This window comes from Sinohyriopsis cumingii, chromosome 18 (assembly GCF_028554795.1).
Source record: "Sinohyriopsis cumingii isolate HCF-2022 chromosome 18, ASM2855479v2, whole genome shotgun sequence".
Taxonomy (NCBI): Eukaryota; Metazoa; Mollusca; class Bivalvia; order Unionida; family Unionidae; genus Sinohyriopsis; species Sinohyriopsis cumingii.
This window is the reverse complement of record NC_142978.1, coordinates 97,908,459-97,934,850: the sequence shown is the minus strand read 5'-3', so window position 1 is coordinate 97,934,850 and position 26,392 is coordinate 97,908,459. Positions and strand designations below refer to the sequence as shown.

Below are 26,392 nucleotides of genomic sequence, written 5' to 3'. Positions count from 1 at the left end.
CTAACCCTAACGCTTTTGCACCTGCTATTAACGCGGGAATAGCGGCTAGCAGAGGGAAAATTCCACCCGTTTTGACCATATCCCTGATGGCGCCTATACTAAGATTCACATGAACGCCAGAATTCGCTGATTTGGCTTTGGCGAAACATTCACGTTGATTTTTAGTTAGCGACAGTTTGTTAGGACCGCCCTGAATTTGATCATTTTTCAGGGTTAATTTCGTACCGCATCGCTTTGCTGTTGCTGTTTGGAGTTTTTTCATCTGACCCGGGGTCAGAGTTACGCTGACGTGTTCGTATGGCATATTAATAATCGTTTAATCTAAATTTAGAAAATCTAGGTTTTTGTTACATTTTCTCAACAGGAGCGTCGATAATTCTCATTCTGCCACTGATACCTTCCAAGATCATTGTTCTATCGCTGAGAATCACAGCGACTGCTTTATATAAATTATTTCCCGTGAGAATTCTGGCTTTGAAATGGATATCAACGACAGATTGCTTTACCAAATCGAGATGTTCCAGGGAAAAGTAATATATAGGATAAAGTTTATTAAAATCTAGCTGTGATATTTGCAATCCGGTATCGATATTTTGATCGCGACCCATGAAACTTAACAAACGGTGATACGCGCGAGCTGTCGAATAGTTGGGAAAATCAATCGATATTTCATCTGATGGTTCTTGTTGGCCATTTACTCTCAGAGAGACATTTGTTGCGTTGATATTATCAAATATCATGTGGCTGCGTATTTGTTCAAATCTTCGCATGTTCAAAAAAGCGATAAAGATATGCCTAGGTGCAGAGGTACCTTGCTGCGATGCAATACGCCAGGTAAAATCACCATCAATATCGGTATTTGTGGAATCTGTTGTTGTTGTCAGCCATGACATTACAGATTTACCACCTTGGTTCATAAACGACAATAATTTTTCTTCTTCGATCATTGATGGGGTTATCGCTGGCATCCACAGGGTAAATTTGAGTAACTTTACCTGACCGCTATTATTCGCGGCATCATTGGCATGTCACAAATTAGTAGCGGGATCGATATCAAATTCTCGCCAGATAGCATCGTCGCTATTCCCTTTTCTAACAAACGTAACGGTATGTTTTGCTCCGTAGATAATTTTCCTGAAATGTCTGCAAAATCCAAATATATGGGATAGCGGAATAGCACAAGAGAATCTTCTGCGATCTGTTATTAGCATAGATTTTCGCGTGGTAAATCCAATGTTGTAATTATTATTGGATTCAATAATCATATCTTCGACATCAGCGTCAGCATTACCAGCGTGATTTTTCGGTCTCCTCCTGGTAAACGGATCACTTTCGGGATGATTGGAATTATCTTTGGCAAACATCATGCCGGGACCAGCTGATCTGGTAAAATCATCCGAGTATCTAGCTAGGCCTATTATCGTTGTTGCTAAGTCAACATCATTAGTAATTGACTCAATTTCTCTTCCGTCGATCATGTAAGTGGTGCTCTTGAATAACGCCATGATGCCGTTGTTGACAAATCCGACCTTAAAATTTGCTCCATAGGCGGTATTATCTGCTTTAATAACTTCCCCGGTAACTTCGATATATGCCTCAGATGGAAGAAAATATCTTGTTGTATCGTGAACTTGAATTTCCAAGCGATTTCCAGTATTTGGTGTCACTGCGTCGTACGAAAAATACTGGAAATCTCGCACGGATGTGTCTCTACCTACAGGCTCGTCCATGTCGAACACTTCATTTGACACTTGTGCGAACATTTATTAATAAGAATTTCATCTAAAACGAAGACCGCTACCCGATATGAAACTTGTATTTGCAACTTCCTGTGCTAGATTTGTGTTAGCAACTTCCTGCGCTAAATCATTTACTTTTTTATTTGCTGCGTCGTTTATAGCTTTACTGATTTCGGGGGGCATTTCGCTGGTGCTAGGTAATTTGACGGGCTGTTTTTTACGCGTTAAATTTGATATTTTACCTCAGACAAAATCGAAGCCTTTAGTTGCCAAATTACCAATACCAGAAACGACAGTCTCGCCTATCTTTCCTATTGCCTTTGACGCGATTTGCTTAGCTGCGGGTCCTATTTTAGGGACTACTCGCGTAACGAAACTTTTAACGATGTCTCCGAATCCATTGCCGTGAATATATTTGTATACAGGCAATCGAGAGTTAACTATGCGGACCTGTCTAGGTCTGCGCTGATGTTTGTGAACAATCATGTTATTTCAATTGTGTTGTTTTAATCGATGAGTTCGTCAACGAGCTCTTTGTAAATGTAGGGGTCGATGATGCCACCGCGGAATAATCGCCGACAAATATCTGAGGCCTCGTTGATTATTTCAGAAGAATTATTTCCGGCTCGTTTTCCTCCGATTAATATTTCAAGGCGAGATACATCGTTGACGACGCTGTCAGGGCAAATGGTATATCCGCTTCCTATTTTAGTATCTTGTGGTTGTGGAGTAGCTGGGGGGGGATAAGGATCCCCTGGTACCCCGCTAGAAGGTCGTGGTAACGGGCTTCCTATCCCCATTAATTTTCTGAAGTCACTAACCTCCCTTAAAAATTTTAAATATTCATGATTGTATATATTTATTGGCTTCCTTAAATTACCAAAATGAATTAACGCCGGCCAATCTCCTGATGTGACTAATTTAATGTGCTCTTCATTCACAAATTTTCTTAAAATCGCTGGACCATAATTTGAAGCGGTAACTAATCTTTCATCGTTATCTTTGAGTATATCGATTTTGTCTTTTCTCAAATAAAAATCGGCAGGTTTTTTATAATCAATCTTCTTCTCTCTTAAAAAAGATTCCATTTCTTCATCAGTTAACATTCGAAGTCCCTTCAGCGCAGGTGGTTGAATATCTTCTTCTTGTGGTTGAACTATTGGTTCCTGGTCGCTTTTATCTTTTTCTTTGATTTTCTTTCTTTTTTCTGAGGTGGAATCCCTTCTTTTGGTCTGGCCCCTAATTCCTGTGGTTGAATATCTTCTTCTTGTGGTTGAATATCTTCCTCCTGTGGTTGAACTTTTTCTTTTGGTCTTGCTTTTCTTGGTGAAGGTTTAGGCTTTTCTTCTTTCTCCTGTCGTCTTTTTTCTTTCGCTTGTTGCTTTTCTTCCTTCGCTCGTTGCTTTTCTTCTTTCGCTTGTTGCACATTATACGTTTCCTTTGCGGCTGTTAAAAATCTTCTGTAAAATGGATCCGTTTCTCTCGCCTGTGGTTTTCCTGCGTAAACTTTATATAACATACTATACCAAATTTTACGGTTTGCGTATCTTTTTTTCCCTTTTTCAGTCAGATATTCTCCTCGACCATCAAAATAATTTTCCGCAAATTGACCAAATTGATCTATACTACTATACAGCGTAGAGAGCGGCTGTGATATTATTTCCCATCCCGCCTCGGTGAAATTTTCTCTCAAATCCTCGAGATTAAACACCTTTTTTCCTACTCCAGGTTTTCCTACTCTAGGTTTTCCTACTCTAGGTTTTTCTTTACTTATTTTAAAACCAATTGCAGGTTGTTGCCCGCGTTGTTGTGCTAGTATTGCTAATCGTTCCGGTAATATTCGTGATTGTTCCTCGATACCTTTCAACATGGGATAAATTCCACTTTTCATGATATCCTTATCTTTTTTTTCACCATATACGACTCGCTCGGTTGTTTCAGTAACTGGCTTTAACCATTTTGACGATACCTCGGCAATTCCGAATTCTGTATCTTCGTGTGTTCGGACATTTTTCTTAAATAATTGTTTTGCTGGAATAAGTTTCTTTAGTGCCGCTAATTGTTCTCGCGCTAATCTGGCAGAATGAGGCTCTCCAACTGTGCTAGTTTTCTGACTCATATTATTTTCAAGTATATTATTTTAATGTGACGTAAAATTGGCCAAAGCAGCCCCTAATGACAACAAAAAAATTAACACAAAAAACTTATTCCTAAATTTATTTTTCCTGTCTCAGGTGCTATATTTACTAACACACCGGCGCGACCAACCGATGCACTTGGTCTGAAATACATGAAAATTAGCTTCCGTAGAAGGCGTTATTTCTGCTTTCTGAGGCTTCTACGGAGAAAGTTCTAGTAGGAAGCTTTATTTGGTCTGGAACGGAAGGTCTGTAGAACTTCCCTGCTGCTATAGCATAACCACAGGCAGTGAAATCGTGAACAGATTGGAAATGCTGATGGGGTCAGTTTGTGTGGGAAACAAGGCAGCAGAAGTAATCAGTGTGGCCACATCCACTTGTCAATGGTTACTCCTAAACAATATCATGGACCAAGAGAAGTTTCACTTACTAAAGCATGAAAACATTAAAAGATACTGATGATGAATATATAACACTGATGATGTGTTCCGAAGTGTTTTACATGTTACATGAAAGCAATGCTGTGATGCAGCGTGTTGTTGCAAACACAACCCTTAGCATCGCCTTGATGATTACAATGTTGTCAATGAAACTAGAATGTTCCTGACACCAATCATGGCTGGGATGTCCTGCACAATTAAGATCACGTTAGCATCATTGCACATTTATCATAGTTGACCTGATATTAGATAACTGCTATTAATGGCTTCCCCATGAATAACTCATCAGTATTTTTGTGTGAGAGTGGTCGAGAAGGTACCTGGAATGTTGTTGAACTTTCCCTGGATGTATATGAGATTGAATCAAACAATGAAAAGATCCAACAGAGAATCACACTGGTGACCAATCAGGTTTCTACATTCACCATATATGTACATGACCCTACACTCAGTTTCGGTGTCTCAAGCAAGACTCCAACATATGTGGCTGATACTGCATAGTTCTTGGTTGGCTTGGGGATATTATTAAAATTCCCACAGACAAACAAATTATGCATGCAGGACCCAATGGTACCAGTTACAACACTGCACCAGACATTGTCAAAATTACCACCATGACTCGGGTTAATCTAGCATACAATGCTATTAGTGGCAGTTATAAAGCCTTGGCATTGACAGCACAAGGGTTGCAGGGTTGTATATTGTTTGGGTTGGCCCCATCTGAGGCCCCAGGTGGTCTGATGTTGATTGCTCCCATGCCTGTGTATCTTCCATGCAAAAATCCCAGATTGGCACATATTAGTTTACCCTTGTGGATCAGGATGGGTTATTGCTGGACCGGCTCGGTGAGACCTTGACATCAAAGCCTGTTTGGACAAAACTGACATTGATGCAACAATTCCTGGACTGGCCAGATACAGCAATGGCTATGCAAGTTCTGCCGGTTTGTCTATGAATGTTTATCAAAGATTCAAACAGTCATGCAGATGATATCTCATATATCTTTTATTCAATTTGTGTTGCTTTCTTGGACCCATAATGTGCTGATATGCCTCCCAGTCCTGTTGTGGGTAGTGGCCGTACATTGTTTGGCACCAATCCAACATTAAACCTTGGCTTTGCAGCATAACGAAAACAGCTAGACAAGACCACGGATTTTTCTGCATGATTGCACTCTTACAAATATTTGGATTCTGCAAAGATGTTAGTAAGGTTCTTTTCAAACAGACAATCACATCAACTCTTAAAAGCGGCACCTTTAATGATGCAGTTTGGCATGATGCTAATACCCCAGCTGATGGTAGAGTTGAGTTGACCAAACTTTTGCTCTGGATGCCTTCCATGAGACCCTTAATAGCCATAGCAAACGTTTGACAGCATTCATCCGGTCTTGTCAGAACCTCGTGATTTAATTCCTTGTAGTGATCACAGGCTTGACACCAAGCTCTGTTCGAGGATAATTCTCATGGCAACTAAGATCATGTCAAAAAGACCTGAGCCACGATGAAAACAACCCCCCAGAATTTATTTGAAACTTTATCGTGACAAGTTATCCGGGACCACCCCACTGATGTTGACACCAGTGCAAGCTCATCAGTACAAGCAGCCTAACATCAAGGTCATGGAATAACTATTAATTAGTCAGCAGGATGATGGTGGAATATTTACATTCCTCATAGTCATTCCAGCATTGCAAGTGGCTGCAGCTCCTGTGTTTGCAAAATCACCTACATTAGGGGCCATTGGAACTGAATTGGGACCTTTAACACTTTGGGTTGCATGCGTGATGACATCCAGATATGTTTTAAATTTTTACTTGAGACTTGTGCCATTACAGACTTGGTTAGATGGGCCAGTATGTGGACATGTTGTTAAAGCATTGTGTGCATTCAAGTATTCACCAACCCCACAACCACTTATTGATTTTCCTTGTCACTTGGAAAGTACGTTCATTAGTATACAAAATGCCAATTGATGTTGATGGACTACCCAATGATGTGACCTTGAATTGGATCTGACCAGGATTTCCACCAGAGTGGATTTGACTAAATTTACCACTGGGTTCTTGTTCACATCAACCTGGGTGAGCTTGTGATATTTGAAGATGAAAACATAACATAGGTATTCAAGATAATGTTTTTCAGTACTGTTGTGAAAAACCAGGTCAGAATCAATGAAATCAGGAGAAGAGATGCTGATACATTGTTTGCATTTATCAAAGACTATGTTAACAATGCTGATACTACAAGAAAACAATATGTGAATGAACAGATCACAATGGTACCTTCATCACCATGTGTAGTAACTTCATGAAGCCAAACTAAAGGAATATGAACCAAAACAAGAGAGGAAACATTATAGCTTATCAACCTTAGCAAATTGTCAACTTTCTTCCATTCTGTTCAAAATGGTTTTATTAAATCCAAACCTTACATCACACTTGTTTTTCTTAGCCATAATTAAAGGCTAGTTGGGTAGAATGATATTACTGGTAAATGACCAGAGGCATCTTGGTTTGATATCACCAATTTCAGATGGACCAGACGTTGTTGTTGCTGAACGTTTTACATATAGAGTACCAGTAGCATTAGTTGCTGGAGATGAAATTCTGTTTGAAAGACTGGACATTTATTTGGATGGGTCTTAGCCATCTTTGATGTTTGTTTTTAAGATATTATTCATTATTGCATATAAGTGATATATTCTGATTGAAGTGATGAGGTTGCAGAATTCGCATAAGAAAGTAATCACCAATAGAACCTTGATACTTGTGAAACAAAAATACATGCATATGATTGTAGATGCTGCTTGTGGTGGCAACCACTATGGTCTGGTTCTGGTGGGAATTGCAACCACAGCAACTATTACAGGCACACCGATCAAAATTATTGAGTCATTTCAGTAGTAACTGGTGGAACTGGTGTCACTGGTAAAATAATATCATTATGGTTGCATTTGTCAATATGCGTCTATTCAAAACTTCTCATGGTGGTACAAAGCAGTCTCAGTATAATTAGTAAACTCAACTCAGTGGCTGTCAAGATAAAACAATTAGGATGCCTGAATTTGAGATCATGTTGGTGGGAAAGGAAACCCACCATCAACTCCAAGCATATATACAGAACTGGGGGATGGTGGATTTACAGACAGTAAAAGTCTAGCAATTTCCTTTTAAAACATAAAAGTATATAAATGCCAGGAAAAAACCAAACCTGATGCTGTATACTATTGCAGAAATACAATGCTTGCATGGTTCCATTACTAGCAAAGAAGACCCAAAAAAAATTATGATATAAACAAGAGAAATTTGCAGCCTTTTTATACTTTGCTGTGAATTGCTGGATTTTCTGAGAGAAAATCTTGATTATTCACTAGAGTGAAATATGATAAATAAGTTTTCAGTGCCCATCAATAGACCTTGATAAAGAAAGTGTTAAACTGTTGCATGATGCTTATGTGGTCTAGGGATAAGTATGGTTGCATTGCATGCAGATGACCCAGGTTAAAAACCAACAGTGTGCAGATATTTGTTATGTACTGTTTTACCTGGAATGGGAAGGTGATCTTTGTTACTACTGATATTTTCTGTGCAAATGTACACCAAACACAGCAAAACATAAATGGTAAACCACTGACATTATCTGCTACCTCAGTCTGCATATTGCTGGCCAATAAGTTTGAGCATGATATAAAAAGAAAATTTGCTTTCTCTGAGTGAATACTTTATATATTTCATGTAGAATAAAACTATATATATGTCCTATTAATGTAAATGGTTACAAACCTATGGAAATACAAAAACCAATCTGACATTTATAAAATAATCTTAGTCTATTTCTAAAAGATATTTGTTTGTTTCCTTTAATCATGAGGCTTATTATTTCATTTTTGATCAATACTTCAGGTCAAGTGTGAAGACATTGACATGAAGTTCAGAGAAGTTGAAATTCGTGCCCTGCAAAACTTGGTGTCCAGTCTGAAAAGTGCCATTGCAGAAGTGAACGGGGAGATAACCTCACTGCAAAATATCCAAACTCAACATTCTGAGGAGTGGGCCAAGGATATGGAAGAAACGAAGGAATGCCTGAAAGAGGTTTGTATTGTTTTCCAAATATTATGAAAATGTGCATATAGTTAAGTACCAGTTGATTAATACCTAGGAATACAAATGGTCGATTGACTTGGATCATAAAGTTTCAAGTTTAAGTATAAGAACGGATTTGAAGCTTTAAATCTGAATTATGCACTAAATGATATGGTAACTTTATGATATTTTCAGTAATACCATTTGTTCTTTTTATAATTTTTGCCCATGAATTTTCAAATCACAAGCTTAAATGTGAGAATATTTTGCCAGCTGAATTTTTACTCATTGGTTTACTTGAATACTGGAAGATATGTTGGAATGTAAAACCTGAAAAGTTTTTATATATGTGTATAAAATTTTGACTAGATTTGGTTTGTAAGCTTATATGAATAAGAATTTGGATGACTTAGATTATGAACTACAGTCATACATATTCATGCATCTGATTGACTGAGCTTGTAAATGATCCAGATGCCTTAATTCTGGTCCAGTGTTGATCCGATTGGTATGTAAGCTTGTATCCTTATCTCAGATGTGCTCAGTCATAATGGTAAATATATCATCAGAATCTCAGATGAACTCCATTAAGAGTGGCATCCACTCATTTGAATGAGATAATGCTGCTTTTGAATGACTCAGCTTGTGAACACCCTATAGGGACAATATTTTTAAACTGATTTTGATCAGAATTGCAAGATGACATCAAACATGAACTCCCCTTATAGTGCTAAGTAAGTTTGTGTATTTGAGGGTGGGGTTATGAACCACTTCTACCAAAATATGTCTTAGGCCCCATGGGTATGGAGATATCCAGGGGAAAATACTGGCAGTCTAAATTACTTGACCTTTTTGTGCTGAGAAAGTAATAAAGCTAACAAACACCACTAAACACCTTAATTGAGCTTAACCCAGCTCATTGTAGTTATAATGCATCTCTGATAAACAAAGAGAAAACTGTATGGTCATTGCTTAACAGTGCTAACCAACACAGCTAAACACCTTAATATCATATTGCAGTAGTAAAATGCCAGAAATATTATTTGCTTTTATGTTCTCACACATATATTTTATGACATTTCTCATATTAAATCCTAATAGTGTCAAATTATTTTGAACTTATATTTATTATTTTATCTTTTAATAAAAAGGAAAACAAAAAATCAATGTTTTTCTCCTGAAACAAATCCAAATTTAATTGTTGTACCATTGTGTTCTCTTTGCTAATTATAGTTCAGACGTAAATCAAGTTATATGAGACAATGCAAATTACTGAAGTAATTATATAGGAGTCATATATCTACCTGTAATACAACATATTGCTGGGTTATACTGACTTGTTATTTTTCTAAAGATTTTGAATTGGGTCATGCAGCAATCAATAACTTTTGGTATATGGGGACAGGGTGCATGATTAAAAAAAATTCTTTTTCTGACTTAACAACCAATTATTTTTAGCATGAAACTGGAAACATGTTTATTTGTAGACCTAATAGAAAAGGTGGCAAATAAATGCTCCAAATGTTTCTTTCAGCTTTAGTTTCAATATTTGTGAATTTGCTTTAACCAGGTTATATAAGCCAGTTACCCTGGTAACAATATCAGGTATACTATTATTATTAACTATTGGATTTTCAGGGAAATCAAACTTTTAAAGTTGTTATTATAGCGTCATGGGGAAAAATCAGTTCCAGCACTGAAGTCTTATCTCTAGCTTTTCATAGAAATAAGGCTTTTTTCTTGTGTCTGTCCTCTACACAGATGCAGGTGTATGCAATCCTTCTTTTTCCATAAGTTAAATGTTAATATAAATAAAACTGTATATCCAAAATTTGCATTTTAATACATCGTGTGATAAAGGTGCATCATCACCAAAACTTGCATTCTTAGTTCATCATGTGATAAATGTGTATCATAACCAAAACTGAACCACTCCGCTATATGTCTGACCATTATTTGAACATTTGTTTAAAAAAAAAAAACATTAGGTCTGCTACCCTATCTGTCACCTATTGTAATATTGGTGTATCTTGAGATAATTGCATTTTGCTCACTAATAATGGGTTACTGATCCAGTTTTGGTCTAGGCTTTTATCTTTCTGTTAGTATTGCTGAAGGTTCTTCATGCATTTAAATTGGATAACTCTGACCTCTTTTATGGTATTGGTTCAACATGGGCTCTACTTTTGTAACCTTTTAGCAAACTGTCACTGTCTTTGCATCATGGAGTGAACATTTGTTCTGAAGTTAAATGGAGTTCCAGTAACTAACTTTCTATATTTTTTTGCAGCAGTAATAAAACTGCTAATACTTGCTTTAAAAATGGATTTATTTCATGAGTTTCTGTTCACTAGCAATATTAGATTTTAAAAAATGTTTAATAATCGAACAACTAAAATGACAGGTCATAATAATATCTTAATCATTGATTGTTGTAATGAGCAATTTGACCATTCATCTGGTTGGTGATATATAATGGTAGTACATGATTTACATGTAAGAGTTTAATATCTGAGAAATGTTTCTTGTAATTTTAGAAAAACCAATTCAGGATCATTTTTATTGCTGTTGTTTGATTTTTCTTTCAGCTCAAAAAAATTTCTGATAAGATGGTATCCTTTATAGACAAAAATCAAGATATGGACAAAGACATCGTTGGAAATTTCCAAAAAGTTGAGAATGATGTTCATGACCTACAAAACAAACTCGAAGAAAGAATATCATCACTGGAAAACCAATTTGGGAAACACAAAGAAGAAACAAAAAAATTAGAGAAATGCCAGGAAGACACTAAAAAGCAGTTAGCAAATCACCAAGAGAAAACTGAAAACTTAGAGAAACGCCAGCAAGAAAGTAATATGGAATTAAAGGAGGTAGAAAGGCGACTTACTGCTATTGAGAAAATTAGTGAGAAGGGTGACAAGCTTGATCACCAGAAAGGTATGATGCTGTATATTAGATTTATTTTCTCATAGGGAACTTCTAGAACATTTGGCCTTTGAAGTTTTCATGTATTGGCCATCAGGAAGAGCATAATATCTTGTTTTGTCCATCCATTTATTTATTTGTTCGCAGTTTAATTTCTGTGAAATAACTCAAATTATCAAGAACTTCATGTATAAATGTTTGTGGATGGCATGAACTTTTGATAAATAAGAAGCATGTCAATTTTGGGGTCAAAGCTCAGAGGTCAAGGTCACTGACTAAAGAAGAAAATGCTTTTGGCACAATAATATTAATTCTACATCACATACTTAGACCAAACTTTAATAATCCCTTGCACTAAGGATGTAACTTTCAATGTTGGGGTCAAAAGATCTAAAGTCAGGGTCAAAGTAAGTGAAAGAGGTAATTTGGGTTCTGCACAGTAACATTACTAATGTATTCCATACCAGCACCACATATTGTGAGTTGCTTAGACTTGCTTAAAAACAGAAAGCCTTTTTATTTTATAAGGTTAGGGTCACTGTCACTGGCAGGAGGCATGGTTTCTGCAGAACAATTTCTGTTATTTACCTTGTTACCTTCAGAGAGCTTTCTTGATGATGTACATGTTGGGTAAAGCATATTGACATATTGACTTTAGGGTCAAGGTCACTGACTGAAAACAGAAAAATGTTTTTTGTTACATAATGACTTCAGTTCTAGACCATGCACCTAGACCATAGTTTGTAGGGTTCTTGTACTTCAGATATAGAATGGGCTTATTGATTTGGGGGCAAAAGGTTAAAGGTTATGTTCTTTGGCTAAAAGAAAAATGGATTTTACTGAATAACATTTGTTCTAGAATAGGTTCATTGAAAAAACTTTGTGGATGACATGCATTTAGTATAATAAAGATACAGTAGTCCCCCTCTTGAACGGCCCCACCCCGACCAGTGGTCACCTGCTACTTGCGGCCAGAATTGGATATTTTGATGCCTAAAACTGAATGTCTAAATGGCAAACAGAATGTTTGTCTTTATGTATCATCCTGACTGAATAAATATGAGAAAATATTGAAAACATCTGTCCTGCTTTGTTATCTTTCTCATGGTGTTGGCTATTATCCCAATGCTAAAGTCATTGAACCTCTTGTTAGCTTCAATGTCTGGAAAATATGAAATCCTGACTAATTTTCCAGACCAGCAATGTTACAATATTAAAACCATCAAAATACAATCTCTGTTTTTCTTTTTAAACAAAACTAATCAGAATTTGATGAAATTTTAAAGAGTCTGTCATGAAGGCCATTTTAATTTATACAAATGAAACCAATCTGCCGTAAAAGGTGTTAACCAGTATCAAATTTATTAAAACCTTTAAAAGAATTGCTTCTCAAGAACTCCTGGTTATCATTTGAAGAAATTTAAAGACAAAACATCCTGGCATAAAGGCCTTTTTAATTTTTTTACAAATGAAATGACCACTCCTGTGGCCTAGGTGGTTAGAGCATCCGCCTCAGATGCAGGAGGTCACAGGTTCGAACCCTGGCCAAGTCATTCCAAAGACTTATATAAAATGATATTAACAGCTGCTTCTCATGGTGTTCAGCATTAAGAGTTAGTATTAGGACTGGTAGGCCTGATGTCAGGATAGTTTGACTGGGTGGAACATGATGCTACATGTCTGTGGCATGATGCCCCCATGCTAGACATCACTATAAATTGTTAAAAATCCAAACACACACGCACACATACAAATGAAATGTCTCTATTCCTATCTGGTTAAAAATAATGAATATCAAGGTAAGTCATTGCGAAATGTACACCAATAACAGTTCATGCTTTTCTGAAGATCAGTCTCTGTTACAGATTTTTAATTTTTTATGTTTAAAAGGAATTTAATCTTGCTTTTATTAATTATTTTTTATCTTTCTAGAAATATATTATCTACAAGATGATCTAAAATCCCGCTACAAGTCTTTGAGTACAATTCCTATTTCTCCCGTTGATGAGGAAGAAACAACACCCCTACAAGACCTTTACATGGATGTAATGATAGAGCATCAAACTGAGGGGAAAAAAACCTTGAACAACACCATGAGATCACAGGGCAACTCCAAGGGCGGAAAATCAGAAATGCTGTCTTCATACAAACAGATATTTTTGGACAAGAGGAATCAAAGAATCGTTTTAACAGGACTTTCTGGAAGTGGTAAGTCAGTGTTTTGTAGAAACATAGTCCATACTTGGTCTACAGAAGAACCAAACAAACAGAATGAATATACTCAAGAAAAGAACGTATCCATTCCAGACAGTCAGGGGGTCATGGCAGATAAAAAAGAGACAGGCCATACTTGTACTTTTGAGGAGCTTGACGTGTATGACCCACAGAGTTCTGAAGCTATTGCAGATCAAGACATACTCTTGCAGTTCACACTTCTTTTTTTTATTTATGCACCAAAAATAGTCATGGAAAAAACATTGACTGAGGTATTATGTAATCAGTGCATAAAAATAGAATCAGACCACTTGTCAAAATTTTTTAAAGAACAACCAGAAAAAGTTTTAATTATACTTGATGGTATTGATGAAATGGGAGGTGAAATTCCATCATTCTTATCTGATTTGTTAGAGAGAAAACTTCACCCAAGGATAATTGTACTGATGGTTATGAGACCGTGGAAGATTTCACAACTCAAGCTAAAACCATCAACCCATTATGAATTGCTGCTTGAAGTACAGGGTATGAGTCAGAAGAAGGCATTAAAATTTGTTCAAAAGGTGATTAATGTTTGCAAGAAGCACATGACAGTGAAAAGGCCTTATCCATCACCAGAAGAACAGGAAGTGATGTCTTCCTTTAGAAAGACGCCTTTACTACTTTTGTTTCTTGCACGTATTTGGTGCCAGGATCCATCCCTTCCAACACGACAACAAGACTTGTACAGGAAAATATTTGAATGTATCATAGAGCGATGTCTAAACAAGACAGGAGGTAAATACATCCATACATTCACAGCTCAGGATACCATAAGCATTAAGATAAAGACATTTTGGGAAATGCATGTGGAAAGTGCATGTCGAGTAGCACATCGTTTTCTACTAGGGGGCGTAAGTGGCTCATCAGTTGTAATGCCAGAAATGGATCTGATGAACCAGCTTGGGGACAATCCTCAGTTAAAACTCAGTGCACTCTTGGACTGTGGTATATTATCAAAGCTAGATGTTTTCTCTCCACTACAAGAGAAGAATGTTTCTATTGCGTTTCTCCATTTATCATTTCAAGAGTATCTGACTTCCATGCATTTAGTCAATAATGAAGATGCATTCCAGGATTTTCTCACATCATTGAGGACATTAAACGATGTCCTCAGATATGAGAACATTTTCATTTTCATCTGTGGCCTCGATGCAAAAAAGGGCCATACAGCCTTCAAAAGGGTATGTGAGGTGTGTGATGTTGATCCCCTTGTTATGCAGTACAGACAAAGAAGGGCTGATTGGTTCCCTATACTATCTTCTATAGAAAACTTGAATAAAATGTACAGAGCATGCTTAAATGAAATGGACAATCAAGAACTTGTTCAAATTACAGATATTTGTGTTCATGATCTTGAGTGGTACAATATTTTAATACCAAGACTAGAACCATACTTTGTAAAGTCTCTTACACTGAACATTGTGCATAACAGAACCATGTCTAGGGAGTGTAGTAGATCTCTCATTAGTAGTATCAAGAGCTGTATTCACCTGGAGAGTATGCATCTGAAGGGCATCACACTACATGATGATGTACTTGGCTTGAGTAGTCTGACTAAACTGACCTCTCTCAGACTGTACGATGTAACCATGTCTGGGGACTGTAGTAGATCTCTCTGTAGTAGTATCAAGAGCTGTATTCACCTGGAGAGTCTGGATCTGTCGTTCATCACACTACATGATGGTGTTATTGACTGGAGTAGTCTGACTAAACTGACCTCTCTCACTCTGTGTGATGTAACCATGTCTGGGGAGTGTAGTACATATCTCTGTAGTAGTATCAAGAGCTGTATTCACCTGGAGAGTCTGTATCTGCAGGGCATCACACTACATGATGGTGTAATTGACTTCAGTAGTGTGACTAGACTGACATCTCTCAGACTCTGTGATGTAACCATGTCTCAGGAGTGTAGTAGATCTCTCTGTAGTAGTATCAAGAGCTGTATTCACCTGAAGAGAGTGGTTCTGTTGAACATCACACTACATGATGGTGTAATTGACTTGAGTAGTCTGACTAAACTGACCTCTCTCAGACTGTATCATGTAACCATGTCTGGGGAGTGTAGTAGATCTCTCTGTAGTAGTATCAGGAACTGTATTCACCTGGAGAGTCTGGATCTGAAGGGCATCACACTGCATGATGGTGTAATTGACTTGAGTAGTCTAACTAAACTGACCTCTCTCAGACTGTATCATGTAACCATGTCTGGGGAGTGTAGTAGATATCTTTGTAGTAGTATCAAGAGCTGTATTCACCTGGAGAGTCTGGATCTGAAGGGCATCACACTACATGATGGTGCATTTGACTTGAGTAGTCTGACTAAACTGACCTCTCTCACACAGTGTAATGTAACCATGTCTGGGGAGTGTAGTAGATCTCTCTGTAGTAGTATCAAGAGCTGTATTCACCTGGAGAGTCTGGATCTGAAGGGCATCACACTACATGATGGTGCAGTTGACTTGAGTAGTCTGACTAAACTGACCTCTCTGACACTGAGTGATGTAACCATGTCTGGGGAGTGTAGTAGATCTCTCTGTAGTAGTATCAAGAGCTGTATTCACCTGGAGACTCTGGATCTGAAGGGCATCACACTACATGATGGTATAATTGACTTTAGTTTGACTAAACTGATCTATCTCAAACTGTGTAATGTAACCATGTCTTGGGAGTGCAGTAGATCTCTCTGTAGTAGTATCAAGAGCTGTATTCACCTGGAGAGTCTGGATCTGAAGGGCATCACACTACATGATGGTGCAATTGACTTGAGTAGTCTGACTAAACTGATCTCTCTCAAACTGTGTAATGTAACCATGTCTGGGAAGTGTAGTAGATCTCTCTGTAGTAGTATCAAGAGCTGTATTCACCTGGTGAGTCTGGATCTGAAGGGCATCACACTACATGATGGTGTAATTGACTTGAGTAGTCTGACTAAACTGACCTATCATCTCATACTGTATGATGTAACCATGTCTGGGGAGTGTAGTAGATCTCTCTGTAGTAGTATCAAGAGCTGTATTCACCTGGAGAGCCTGTATCTGCAGGGCATCACACTACATGATGGTGTAATTGACTTGAGTAGTCTGACTAAACTGACCTCTCTCAAACTTTGTAATGTAACCATGTCTGGGGAGTGTAGTAGATCTCTCTGTAGTAGTATCAAGAGCTGTATTCACCTGGAGAGCCTGTATCTGCAGGGCATCACACTACATGATGGTGTAATTGACTTCAATAGTGTGACTAAACTGACAGCTCTCAGACTGTGTGATGTAACCATGTCTCAGGAGTGTAGTATATCTCTCTCTAGTAGTATCAAGAGCTGTATTCACCTGAAGAAAGTGGTTCTGTTGAACATCACACTACCTGATGGTGTAATTGACTTGAGTAGTCTAACTAACTGACCTCTCTCAGACTGTATCATGTAACCATGTCTGGGGAGTGTAGTAGATCTCTCTGTAGTAGTATCAAGAACTGTATTCACCTGGAGAGTCTGGATCTGAAGGGCATCACACTACATGATGGTATAATTGACTTTAGTTTGACTAAACTGATCTATCTCAAACTGTGTAATGTAACCATGTCTGGGGAGTGTAGTAGATCTCTCTGTAGTAGTATCAAGAGCTGTATTCACCTGGAGAGTCTGGATCTGAAGGGCATCACACTACATGATGGTGCAATTGACTTGAGTAGTCTGACTAAACTGATCTCTCTCAAACTGTGTAATGTAACCATGTCTGGGGAGTGTAGTAGATCTCTCTGTAGTAGTATCAAGAGCTGTATTCACCTGGAAAGTCTGGATCTGAAGGGAATCACACTACATGATGGTGTAATTGACTTGAGTAGTCTGACTAAACTGACCTTTCTCAGACTGTATCATGTAACCATGTCTGGGGAGTGTAGTAGATCTCTCTAGTAGATCAAGAGCTGTATTCACCTGGGGAGTCTGAATCTTCATTCATCACACTACATGATGGTGTAATTGACTTGAATAGTCTAACTAACTGACCTTTCTCAGACTGTATGATCTAACCATGTCTGGGGAGTGTAGTAGATCTCTCTGTAGTAGTATCAAGAGCTGTATTCACCTGGAGAGTCTGGATCTGAAGGGAATCACACTACATGATGGTGTAATTGACTTGAGTAGTCTGACTAAACTGATCTCTCTCAAACTGTATCATGTAACCATGTCTGGGGAGTGTAGTAGATATCTTTGTAGTAGTATCAAGAGCTGTATTCACCTGGAGAGTCTGGATCTGAAGGGCATCACACTACATGATGGTGCATTTGACTTGAGTAGTCTGACTAAACTGACCTCTCTCACACAGTGTAATGTAACCATGTCTGGGGAGTGTAGTAGATCTCTCTGTAGTAGTATCAAGAGCTGTATTCACCTGGAGAGTCTGGATCTGAAGGGCATCACACTACATGATGGTGCAGTTGACTTGAGTAGTCTGACTAAACTGACCTCTCTGACACTGAGTGATGTAACCATGTCTGGGGAGTGTAGTAGATCTCTCTGTAGTAGTATCAAGAACTGTATTCACCTGGAGACTCTGGATCTGAAGGGCATCACACTACATGATGGTATAATTGACTTTAGTTTGACTAAACTGATCTATCTCAAACTGTGTAATGTAACCATGTCTTGGGAGTGTAGTAGATCTCTCTGTAGTAGTATCAAGAGCTGTATTCACCTGAAGAGTCTGGATCTGAAGGGCATCACACTACATGATGGTGCAATTGACTTGAGTAGTCTGACTAAACTGATCTCTCTCAAACTGTGTAATGTAACCATGTCTGGGAAGTGTAGTAGATCTCTCTGTAGTAGTATCAAGAGCTGTATTCACCTGGTGAGTCTGGATCTGAAGGGCATCACACTACATGATGGTGTAATTGACTTGAGTAGTCTGACTAAACTGACCTATCATCTCATACTGTATAATGTAACCATGTCTGGGGAGTGTAGTAGATCTCTCTGTAGTAGTATCAAGAGCTGTATTCACCTGGAGAGTCTGGATCTGAAGGGAATCACACTACATGATGGTGTAATTGACTTGAGTAGTCTGACTAAACTGATCTCTCTCAAACTGTGTAATGTAACCATGTCTGGGGAGCGTAGTAGATCTCTTTGTAGTAGTATCAAAAGCTGTATTCACCTGGAGAGTCTGGATCTGAAGGGCATCACACTATATAATGGCGTAATTGACTTGAGTAGTCTGACTAAACTGACCTCTCTCACACTGTGTGATGTAACCATGTCTGGGGAGTGTAGTAGATCTCTCTGTAGTAGTATCAAGAGCTGTATTCACCTGGAGAGTCGGGATCTGAAGGGCATCACACTATATAATGGCGTAATTGACTTGAGTAGTCTGACTAAACTGACCTCTCTCACACTGTGTGATGTAACCATGTCTGGGGAGTGTAGTAGATCTCTCTGTAGTAGTATCAAGAGCTGTATTCACCTGGAGAGTCTGGATCTGAAGGGAATCACACTACATGATGGTGTAATTGACTTGAGTAGTCTGACTAAACTGATCTCTCTCAAACTGTGTAATGTAACCATGTCTGGGGAGCGTAGTAGATCTCTTTGTAGTAGTATCAAAAGCTGTATTCACCTGGAGAGTCTGGATCTGAAGGGCATCACACTATATAATGGCGTAATTGACTTGAGTAGTCTGACTAAACTGACCTCTCTCACACTGTGTGATGTAACCATGTCTGGGGAGTGTAGTAGATCTCTCTGTAGTAGTATCAAGAGCTGTATTCACCTGGAGAGTCGGGATCTGAAGGGCATCACACTATATAATGGCGTAATTGACTTGAGTAGTCTGACTAAACTGACCTCTCTCACACTGTGTGATGTAACCATGTCTGGGGAGTGTAGTAGATCTCTCTGTAGTAGTATCAAGAGCTGTATTCACCTGGAGAAAGTGGTTCTGTTGAACATCACACTACATGATGGTGTAATTAACTTGACCAAAAGAAAAAAAGATGTACTGACCTCTCTACCCCAAATTGTTTTCCAGTGTAACCAGAACCACATTTTTTCTAAATTTGGCCTTATATTAACATTTACCAAAATACAAAATAATTATTTCTTCATTTATTTACATCATCATCATCATCATCATTATTCTGTCAAATTAGTGGCCACCTATTAAACATTTTAAATTTCTTTTCTCAAGAGATTCGAGATTGTGGGATGTATCAACTGATGTAAGAATGCTTAATTAAATTTCATTAATTATGATGCATTTGGTACATAACATACTCAACTGCTTCCAACTATTGTATATTGATTTGTCTGTTCATACATGTATCAACTGATGTAAGAATGCTTAATTAAAATTAATTAATTATGATGCATTTGGCACACCAAAATACTCAACTGCTTGAAACTTTGGTATATTGATTGTTTGTATGTTCATACATCCATGCTGAGAGTGCTAGCATAATTGCTCAAATTACATTTGATAACTGATAAATAAAATCTGTTGGGTATTTTTGTATCCTTATGTAGTTAAGATTGTTCTGTTTTTATGCAGTTTTAATGATTGGTGATTTTTCTTTTCATCCCATCATTGGTATGTTTGCCTGTCATTTACTTTTTTTATTCCCTGCCACGAATGTACATTAGTTTTACCAGTGTCTCTCAGTCCATGACACATTAGTTTGACCGGTCTGTCAGTCTATGACACCTTTACCAGTGCCTGTCAGTCCATGACACCTTAGTTAAGTTTTGTATTTATGGCAGTTTCTTAGGCATTGTAAGTCCTGGTGCTGTGCAACTTTCTGTGTGGACATATTTTGAGAAGTACCACAAATGTCACCCAAAAGTAGGTCACTGTCACCAAACAGTCACCTTGTGACTTAAGTTGTTATGCATTTATGTCAGTTTCATGGGCATTGTTTGCCTCAGAAGACATGCAGCTTGATTATAAAAATCATCTGATGAATATAACTTCACCCTAACAAAAGTAGGTCAGTGTGTCTTAATTTTCCTGCTCCAGCAGCATGGGTTAGATTTTGCATTTGTGTTGATATTTCTCGCATCACCCAGAGACATGCAGTTTTGTATGTAGATGCATCTTGGTGAATGCAAAATCATCTACCAAAATAAGGTTATTGTGCCCTAGTTTTCACTCTCTAGTGACTTTAGTTAGAGTTTGAGCTAGGTCAGTTTTTCTGGCATTGTTTGCCCAGGAGACATATTGCCTGGTATGTATATGCACCTTAGTAAAAGCAACATCATTTCAGCAACACTTGGTCACTGTTTCATTGTTTTGGCCTTTTGGTTGGTTTGGTGCTTTATAGCATGTAAACACAAGCAGGTTCTTTAGTGCCATGACAATTAGAGTAAAGTGCCTTTTCCAAGGACACACCATGGTAGCTATCCCAGGCTGGTCAAATGATTTAATTTGAACCTGAACCATTTTGGTCATGAGTCCTGCACACTAACCACTGAGTCACTGCAGCTCACCTAGACTTGGTTCATGGTGACTCAGGATGCTTATACATTTAGGTCAGTTCATGAGGCAGTATTGGTCCGCCTTGGATGCGGGAGGTCGTGGGTTCCATCCCCGGCTGAGTCATACCAAAGACTTACAAAGATGGTACTAACAGCTTCTTCGCTTGGCACTCAGTATTACGAGGTTAGTGTTAGGACTGGTCGGCCTGGTGTCAGGATAATGTGACTGGGTTGGACATCATGTTGCATGTCTGCGACATGATGCCCCAGTGCTAGACATCATTGTAAACTGCCACACTGCAGACATCGTAGCGATATGACTGGAAAATTGTTAAAGCTATGTTAAAAATCCAAATCACACACACTCAGGCAGTATTGGTGGTATTGCCATGCATCTTGGTATGTAAAAATAGGTCACAGTGACCTATACTTCACACTTAGTGGCTTTTGGGTCAGGTTTAACCTTAAGGTTAATATCATCATTGGCCACAGAGGCATTATTACTCAGGAGGTATTATTACTCAGAGTCTTGGTGAATACAGTAACTCCCTTAGAAAATTTGGTCACTCTGAACTCCATTTCGTCCTGGAATGGCTGACTTGTGTGCATTATGCAACATGGTTTTTCATGTGACTTGTTGCATATAGCACTATCTTGACAAAAGTAAGTCACCATGAACACATTTCAGACTTTATCAAATTTGTTAAGTGAAGCGTTCAACTTGATTGTTCAGGCATTATTCTCTACACATTCATGCAATTTTGTGGGGTGGGGTGGGGTTATCTAAGTACAGTGCCATTATACCAACATTAAGTCACTGATCTCTATTTTGTCACCTCATTGATCTGTTACATCAGTTTTTCATGTGTATTTCTTAACAGGGAAATACAGAAGGGGATTTGTTTGGCATTTTGCCACAACGTTGTACAAAAGAGGAATGGGAGGGTTGTACAAAAGGAGAGAAGGGGGAGAGCTTGTACAGAAGGGGATTTGTGGAGAGGGGGTAAACTAAACGGAATGGTGGGGTATGGTAGTTATACAGGAGGGGATTGGTAGAGCATCTGGGTTCTGTGAATACATTCTAGTTTGTTTTTATGTTTTGCTCTACAACTTTTATATCTTTTGGCATTCAAAAAACTAATTATTACTGCAAGTACTTTTCAGTCTTTCATTCATTCTTTCTCTTTCTTGTATAACTAACATTAAAGAGTAATCTATTTTTGATTATTTTTTTTAACTGTTACCAGAAACCATTCAGTACTTCCTTTAGGTGTTTTTGTTTCTTTCTTCCATTTTTATTTTTTTTAAATTCAATATTAGTTGAGTACTGTCCTAAATAAGTGAGTTACAGTTAGTGCTGTTAATATAATTTCTTGTCAAGAATTCAATTTTATATAATCAGTCTTATAATTTGTCTCTCAAACTAAGAGAGAGAGATGGCCATGTTGTTAAGTTCTGCAATTATTTCCTGCAATGAGTGATTAGTGAAAAGTTTAATGTTAACCCAGTTTATGTCTCTAGCTCTAAGTTGATGACAATTTGACATGTCTACCACTAAAGAAATCCCATTATATGTATTTGTTTGAAATCTGTAGATTGTTAGGGTCAAGTTAGATTTGGTTTGGTTTGGTGTTTTATGGCAGAGCAACACGAAGTTGATTATTTGATGCGAAGGCAATTGGAATAAAATGCCCTGCCCAGGTACATACCATGGTAGATGATCTGGGCTCATCTGATTCTGGGATTCAAATCCTGTACCCTTTGGGTCACGAGTCTGACATGCTAACCACCACACTACCATGGCTCTTGCCTTCTTTAATCACCATTCCGGTGTCCTAGTGGTTTGAGTGCCCACCTCAGATGTGGGAGGTCATGGGTTCAAATCCTGGCTGAGTCATACCAAAGACATAAAAATGGTACTAACAGCTACTCGCTAGGCATTCAGCATTAAGAGGTTAGTGTTAGGACTGGTCGGCCTGGTGTCAGGATAATGTGACTGGGTAGGACATCATGCTACATGTCTGTGACATGATGCTCCAGTGCTAGACATCACTATAAACTGCCACGCTGCAAACATCATTGCAGTATGACTGAAAAATTGTTAAAGCTACATCAAAAATCCAAATTACACACACACATTCTTTAATCACGTCTTATTATATGCATAAGGCCACATTGGACCTACTAAACATTCAGTATAGCAGTATCTGTTACATTGGACCCATTATACAATCTGTAATGTGTGAGCTACCACACTGGGCCTATTAAACATTCTGAAATGTGTGAGATTTGTACAATGGGTTACCTTTCATCAATAAAGCATTATTATTAGTTCATTATTAAATTCTATGTTCCTGGTATTGAGGTTAGTTTACATTGATTTAAAGATCATTTTCTGCTATACATTAAAAAAAAATGTTTAGATGAGGATAGGAAATTGAGATTTTATATCCCCCCACTGCTTGTAATGTATACATCTTAATCATGTGCTATTTGTATGTAGGTAAGTAAATATTTCATGTACATATCTTAATTAGAACATTTGATTTGACATAATGAAATCAAACATCTCATGATTGGTTCAGTCTGCATGGAATTATCTTGATTTTCACACAGGTTGATTTTTCCTGCGATTTTCAGTTGTCTTTTTCTTTGCCATTTTAAGCACAGTTCCTTATGGCATGGTTATACATCAATCTGATTAAGATCTCCATTATTCTTTGTGAAGATCTGACAGCATCTGCTGGTGTCCTTTAAATTAGCCAGTTGATGTGAAGCTTTCAGAAATCAGAAAGTGAATTAAATCCTATGACACATATTGATTTCCCTTCAGCCATACTATGTAGTCTCCCAAATGCAAAGGTTACAATAAAACTTTATCTGATTGGCTGATACAGTTAGCGATCATGGTAATAACATAGATCACCAAAACATGACCCATAAGCACTGCTGTCAGATCTTCATGTCATACATTGGAGATCTGGTTTAATCAGATTTGGTTCTGCAAAAAGCATTGTATGTAGAAAATGAAATTCAATAGGCTTGTTTCAGTGACTGTGTATATGACCTTATTAGCATGGTTATGCATTAAGCATTGTATGTAGAAAATGAAATTCAGCAGGCTTGTTTCTATGACTGTGTATATGTCCTTATTGACTCAGTTATGTATAAAGCATTGTATGCAGAAAATGAAATTCAGCAGGCTTGTTTCTGTGACTGTGTATATGTCTTTATTTGCATAGTTATGCATAAAGCATTGCATGTAGAAAATGAAATTCAGTAGGCTTGTTTGTATGAATGCCTAGATATCATTGTTTGATTATTATTGAAGGATTATTTAGATACAAAAATTTTAAATGCATTTTCACCAGAGTTTCTCATTGCTAACCTAGTTACCTAGATGATAGAAAAACACCTTAACATAGTAAATAAATTTAATTGGCATGCTTATATCCATATACTGGTTGCTACATTTATATTATAGACTCATGCAAAATCCAGAGACCACTTTTGACCAAATTTGGCATAGATCATGGAGACGTAATATACTTATAAATTTATACAAATGGTACTGTTTCACCATCAAATATGACCCCAGTTACTAACAATAAATATTACTCAACAGAATCTGACTGAATCTTATAGAAACCATCATGACATGAAGGACCATTTCAAGTATGTATAAAATATACCAGTTCACCTTTAAATATGGCTGCCCTTTTGAAAAATGTAAAAATATTCAAACAGCAGCAGAACATGGATCCTAATGTCAGTTATGAGTATTGTTACTAAAATGTTAAATGTCTTTAATCAACCTATTGGCTTGGGTGGGTGGTGGTAAGTCTATATCCTGCTTAATGGACATAAAATATCAATTTAGAATTTTTAATTTTCTAAAAATTTAACATGTTGAACTTTGCTATTTTTTTAATGTCATGCCCAGTTGGCTTTCAAATTCCATGACATCATCTTTACCTTCCTGTTACTTGTTCAGATCATTTCCCATTCCTTTTCAGTAGTTTGGTAAGGCTAGTGTTGTTTTACATCACGTCACCATTCTGCTATGAATACTATTTTCAGTAATTTGGTAAGAATAGAACGGTTGACATCATGTCACCCTCCTGCCATCAAAACTATTTTCAGTAATTTGGTGAGGATAAAATGGGTTGACATCATGTCACCATCCTGCTGTCAATCTATTTTTAGTAATTTAGTAAATATAAAATGGTTTGACATCACTTCACCATCTGCTATCAATACTATTTTTGGTAATTTGGAAAGAATAGAATGGTTTGACATCCTGCTACTAATACTATTTTCAACAGTTTTGTGAGGAAAGTACGATTGGATATATTTATCACAGCATAGGGTTTCAAGAATTTTATAGCTGTGTAATACTTCAGAAAATGCAATTACATTATTAAGTATTATTTTCGAACAAGTTTTATAGAAAAATTAACAGATTATACTTTTAACAAATGTGAAACATATTATTATTTAGTTTCCAGCTAAGACTTGCAAACTGCTTAGATCTGTATTCCCTTTTTGGACAAGTAGGTAAAAATATCTCTGATACTATGAATACAGTGTTAGATAATAGGGTGTCCAATATTAACCATATTAGTTAAGGAGTCTGTAACATTAGTGGTCTTTGTTGGGCAGGAAGTTGTACATTTCAGGTAGATGTGCAAGTGACCTGTGAATACAGATCATCTGATCTCACCAGTTAACTTTCTTTGTGGTCAGTTCAGCAAACAGAGAATACAGATGCCAGGGAATATGTGTGAAATATTCTGTAGTAACTCCTCCTGCCCAAAGGTGAATTGACTAAATGGTTAATTTGCATAGTTTATTATAGTGGTGACCATAGATGAAGTCTTGTTTAAAGTGGATGTGAAGAGCATTTTGATTAATATTTACAAATTTGGATGTGAAGTGCATTTTGATTAATATATACAAATTTGGACATTGTAAAATGTTACAGAATTTAATGTGTTAACTAAATGATAAATGAGACTATCCTAATACAGTTGATGTATCACTGTGTATCCTATTACAGTTAATGTATCATTATAATTCTGATATGTCTTTGAATAAATATATCATGAGTTATCAGCTAATTTCTGAGCATGATCATTTTTGTATGGTATACTTCACGTTTATATCCATAATATGATGGTATGACTGGTGCTGTAACCTACACTTAACCTTTATTTTCTCTTTATTCAGTGGTATTATTTTTCTGTGTCAGAACTTGCATATAGCTGTATAATTGCATTTCAGAGTTTTCTTTTTTCTACTTAAACCACTTGTCAATCCTAACCTTTTAAAAATGCAGTGGA

The 26,392-nt window shown here is 37.3% G+C and overlaps 2 protein-coding genes across 2 annotated transcripts in view; both read left to right on the top strand.

The window, feature by feature from the left end:
- The window catches only part of LOC149777561 (uncharacterized), a 95,293-nt gene extending 69,123 nt beyond the window's left edge, over positions 1–26,170 (top strand). Inside the window, exons 4-7 of the mRNA XM_089941404.1 lie at positions 8,222–8,410; positions 10,990–11,341; positions 13,262–16,953; positions 17,593–26,170. Of these exons, the coding sequence (XP_089797530.1) occupies positions 8,222–8,410; positions 10,990–11,341; positions 13,262–16,953; positions 17,593–19,743 (6,384 nt within the window). The 3' untranslated portion in view covers positions 19,744–26,170. The remainder of the gene's footprint in view (positions 1–8,221; positions 8,411–10,989; positions 11,342–13,261; positions 16,954–17,592) is intronic.
- LOC149777560 (sulfotransferase 1B1-like) overlaps positions 20,597–26,392 on the top strand; it is a 64,347-nt gene continuing 58,551 nt past the window's right edge. The window contains exons 1-2 of the mRNA XM_089941403.1: positions 20,597–20,600; positions 21,932–22,053. Of these exons, the coding sequence (XP_089797529.1) occupies positions 20,597–20,600; positions 21,932–22,053 (126 nt within the window). The remainder of the gene's footprint in view (positions 20,601–21,931; positions 22,054–26,392) is intronic.